Source organism: Gekko japonicus, unplaced genomic scaffold (assembly GCF_001447785.1).
Source record: "Gekko japonicus isolate JY-2015 unplaced genomic scaffold, Gekko_japonicus_V1.1 scaffold62, whole genome shotgun sequence".
Lineage (NCBI taxonomy): Eukaryota > Metazoa > Chordata > Lepidosauria > Squamata > Gekkonidae > Gekko > Gekko japonicus.
In genome coordinates, this window is record NW_015166419.1 from 724,148 (window position 1) to 729,088 (window position 4,941).

General features: G+C 45.3%; 1 protein-coding gene across 2 annotated transcripts in view; it reads left to right on the plus strand.

Annotated features, from left to right (window-relative positions):
• Nucleotides 1–1,915: 1,915 nt before the first annotated feature.
• The window catches only part of LDLRAP1 (low density lipoprotein receptor adaptor protein 1), a 102,802-nt gene continuing 99,776 nt past the window's right edge, over nucleotides 1,916–4,941 (plus strand). For both annotated transcript variants that reach the window (XM_015411636.1, XM_015411637.1), the window contains exon 1: nucleotides 1,916–2,103. In XM_015411636.1, coding sequence (XP_015267122.1) covers nucleotides 2,019–2,103 — 85 coding nt within the window. In that variant the 5' untranslated portion in view covers nucleotides 1,916–2,018. The remainder of the gene's footprint in view (nucleotides 2,104–4,941) is intronic.

Sequence of the window (4,941 nt, forward strand, 5' to 3'; positions counted from 1 at the left end):
TTTTATACTAAAAGATCAAGACTGATTATACCTTTAGAGGCATTTACCTTACCTAATGTATATGTGGGAGAATAATCGTTAAGATACCAGGACATTTTGGATAAAAAAGACAATCTGAAATTACCAGAACAATTATCCTGGTGGAAAAAAGCGCAACTGGAATCGATATATTTGAAGGATAAGAAACTAGGTTTTAATAATAAAATAACTAAACTGGAAGAAACTGTTTTAACAGCAGAAAACAAAGTGTTAAAGAAAATATATAAGATTTTATTGGATGATGTGATGGCTGATGAAATGGTGAAAAAAATATGATTATGTGGGCCCAGAATATAGGCCGTAATATTAATTTTGAAGAGTGGGAGCAGATTTGGTGGAAAAATATAAAACTAACTAATGCTGTGTCATATAAAGAGAACATGTATAAGATGTTTTATAGATGGTACATTACACCAGATAGATTAGCTAAACAAAATGTTAATTGCTCTGATAAATGTTGGAAATGTAAAAATAAGACTGGTTCTTTTTATCACATGTAGTAGTTATGTGATGTTACAAAGAGGTACTGGAGATGGATTCATGAGATAATGGAAAAATAATAAGAACTAATATCCCGTTTACTCCAGAGATACTGTTATTGAATATATTTCCGAAAGACTTTGATAAAGCAGATAGGTATTTGATAGTTCATATGTCGACAGCTGCAAGGATAGTATATGCCAAATATTGGAAAATAATGGAAATACCAACAAAACAAGAGTAGGTGAACAAGCTATTTGAAACGTCAAAAAACTTGGAAGAGATTCTACAATTGGTATAATGTAAATGTAACTGATAGATAAATGTAGTAATTTGAGAACGCAGAAAAGATGAGCTTAGTAAAATAGATAATGAATTTAGAAATTTAATAAGCAGAAGAAATAATAAAGTCTCTTGTTATATGTTGTGGGGGGTAGTTGGGGGTTGTTTGTATGTATGTCTGTAGTATATAATGGAAAAAAATAATAAAAGTTTACCCTCGGGTACTTATTAAAAGCAACAATAAACTTGTTTGGCCTTTTAAAAAAGTCTTCTAAAAAGAATGGTGCATGTACCAATGATCAGTGATCCATGAAATAGGTCCTAACGAGCCCTATTGTAGGGTTTTACGCTTGGCCTCTCACGAAAGGAAGGTTTGCATACAATGGAAGCAGCTTTGTGCAAACTGATTTTAAAAATTAGTGCTTCTGCTTGCAGAAGAGAACTCTAGAAAAGGGCCCTGAGATCCAGGCCATTTTCTTTATCTGTACGAGTGAACAGTGTAGACAGAAGTGTCACAAGCTAGGTCCTCCAACCTGTTCAGAATTTTTGTTCCTCTTAAGTATCTTGCTGAGAATACATGGTAACCGACAAAGTAGGCGCCTTAAATGTAGTGGTGTTCTAAATTGTCGCGAACTTTCCAGCACTGATTTCCCGCTTCTAATCTAACGGGAAAGAAACGCAAAGTCCCGTTCCCGTCCCAACCGTGCTCTGCGAATCCAGCAACTGTTGACAGGCAAACTGCTTTGCGGTTTTTGTTTTGTTTCCTTTTCTGCTTAAAGGAATACGGGTAGGGAGGGTTTTTGGGTGTGTGTTTTTTTAATAAAAGAAGCCTAAATGCATCCAGAAGTGCAGCCTAAGTTCAGCCAAGGATCCGACTGCAAGGAGAAGTTTCCCCGGCAGCGCCGCTCGACTGAACCCGAAGGGCGGGGTGCCTCCCACCGCCTAGCACAGGCAGGCCGGGCGGACGGACGCCACCAGGCCGCTGGGGCTTCTGCTCGGGCATTCACTCCGAGAGAACTGACGTCGTTCTCCCTCGCTCTCTCCCCTGCCTCCCTCCCTCCCCCATCGGCTTCCCTGGAGCGGGAGGGCGGGCAGAAGGGAGGCAGGAGAGGCGGGCCCGGACGAGGCAGGAAAAGTTTGCAGAGTTTTCCGCTCTTTTTTGTGTGTTTTGTTTTGGAGGCGGCTCCGAGCGGTGCTGGGTGGTTGGCGACGGCAGCATGGACGCCCTCAAGTCCGCCGGGCGGGCCATCATCCGGAGTCCCAGCATAGCCAAGCAGAACTGGGGCAGCGGCAGGCACAAGAGTAAGTGGCGCGGAGGAAACGGAGGCCCCCCCTCCCCTCGTTCTCCCCCCCGCTCCCTGCAGGAAAAGCTGTGGGGCTCCTTTCCGAGCGCGCCCTCCGCTTCTTCCTGGCGGGCTGACTTTGGCGGGGGAGGGCGCTCAAGAATGCTCCCCCCCTCTCGGTTGGTGGGGTGCTTGGCTGGGGAGCGGGGAGGAAGTGCGTGCGAAGGACGGCAAAAGTTTGGGGACTTTAGGAAGGAATGCAGAAAAGGGCGATGTCAGCAAACGTCTTAAAGGAGCCGACTTCTTTTCTTCTTCATATTTGTCGAGCCCAAACGAAGACGGATGTAAAGGGCTGTCTTGGGAGTTTCTGAGTGAATCTCCGCGGGCGGGGCTTGACGTTACCTTCTGCCGAGTCAGACGCTTGCAGAGTAATCCTAAACAGGTCTACTCAAGTCTGTTCCATGGGGTGGCACCGTTAGTATGTGGCAGTCAGTCTTGACTGCACTCATCGGCAGAAGCTCTCCAGGGTCCGAGGCAAAACAACAACAACACGTTTCTTATTCTGCTTGGGATATCGGGGCAATGCAGATGTTCTACTGCCAGGGCCACTGGGGAGGGAAAGGCGGCCCTTTGGCCTGGACCTCAGACTCAGGGGAGAGGATGCTCAGAATGGGACGCTTGTTAGTTATTTTATTTTTTTTTGTCATTTGATAAGTTTTACAACTTGTTTTTTAGATTTACGTGGGGTAGCCATGTTGGTCTGAAGTAGCAGTACAAAGTTTGAGTCCAGTGGCACCTTTAAGACCAACAAAATTTTATTCAAGGTATAAGCTTTTGTGTGCATGCACACTTTCTCCGAAGACTGGTTTTCATGCCTGCCATGTTGTCAGTTCTAATTTTCTATGGCCCTCTGAAACAGGCTATCTACTGCTGAAATGCTGAACCTAAAGGTGATGGTAGTCAGTTTCTATGCAAAGTGGGGTATTCCTAGGGAAAGGGATCATTCCAGATGGGTAGCCGTGTTCCCAGGAGCAGCAAAATAAACCGAGGCGTCCCATGGCACTTTCAAGACTAGCACATTTCATTCTGGCACAAGGTCAGTTTTTTTTTTTTTTGGTTTTTTTTAGTAAAAGTGATCATGGTGGAATAGATTTGGTGGGGGAGAAGGGCTTTTCTTCTAGTAATAAGTGGTAAGCCAGGCGGATTTTTTTTTAAGGTAATGATCACAAAGATTTTGTTTGGTGGACATTCCTGTTTTGACTAGGGAGTGGGTATTGAGACAGAAGCTGAAGATGAGGAGAAATCATAAGATGTTGGGTGCTGTGGAAGTGCCCCTTTAAATCATCTTTCAGGGATACATGGTGTGCGACTGTCTCTCATTAATTAATCTATAACTTGTCCTCCAAAGAAGACCAGATCGTATCCAGAGCAATAGGAAAGAGAGTTCTGCTATGAGTCCCGTACTGCTTAATCCATCCTAAAAAAAGGATCCCACACTATACCACACGCTGCTTCTCTAGTCATTGTGGAGAAGCCCTCCTTCTCTCCTGGGGCAAGACTGTTCCACTAAAGCGGTGATGCAGCCCAGGAAGTCTGAGGAGGATCATGCTGGAGGGGGGAACCACAAGAAATAGCTAATTAGAGGAATATCACTGACACAGGGCTTCTTACAGGTGTGTTCATGCACGACTATACTTGGGGAAAAAATGTTACCTGAATTGTTTTGGATAGTTATGCAAGGGAGAGGGCGGGTATCTGCCGGAGAGTTGTCGGTTGTCTCCTGGAGTCTGCAACTTAGGTGGTTTCTAAAGTCACACATTGCTTTTTGCTCACAGGTACCAGGCATGCTCCTGCTAACTCTTTGTGATGTTGTGGTTTGTGTTACATGGGTTGCCGTAAGGGCAAAGGCCTTGAGATATGGGGGATCCAGCCTTTGATATGTGGCTATAACAGTGCGTTTTGGATTTCTGGAGAACCCTTTCTGTGGTGACTCTTCTGTAGTAGAACTCCCATTGCATGGCAGGAAATTCTCCTGCATATTCTAATCTAGAGTATATGTTGATGCAACTGGTGCAGGCCATTATATTTGAGGGTGGGGGTGGAAGAGGTATGGGGCTTCCTCCCCTTCCACCAATAGGTAATAATATCCTTCCTTCCACTGGCCAGGCCTGGTAGGGCTCATTCTTGTTCCTGTTGAAAGGAAAGTAGGTGACTTGGCTTCAGGTGTATGCAACATTTCCCAGCTGTGGCATACAGTAGGGGCACCTTCTAATGATGAGCAGTTTGGCTAGAAATGGCACACAGCCACCCTCCACCCCGCATCTTCTTAGGGCACCTTGGGATCCAGTTTCAAAACTTGGCAGGGTCAGTGGGCTTTTGGCTCACCTTTGTGATGCTGTGAACTACTGCTTCATGTACACAAACGCAAACTGTGTGATGCCATGATCAGAACTGGCCAAAACAATATGGGCCATTATATTTGAGGGTGGGGGTGGAAGAGGTATGGGGCTTCCTCCCCTTCCACCAATAGGTAATAATATCCTTCCTTCCACTGGCCAGGCCTGGTAGGGCTCATTCTTGTTCCTGTTGAAAGGAAAGTAGGTGACTTGGCTTCAGGTGTATGCAACATTTCCCAGCTGTGGCATACAGTAGGGGCACCTTCTAATGATGAGCAGTTTGGCTAGAAATGGCACACAGCCACCCCCCCACCCCCGTCTTCTTAGGGCACCTTGGGATCCAGTTTCAAAACTTGGCAGGGTCAGTGGGCTTTTGGCTCACCTTTGTGAAGCTGTGAACTACTGCTTCATGTACATAAATGCAAACTGTGTAATGCCATGATCAGAACTGGCCAAAACAA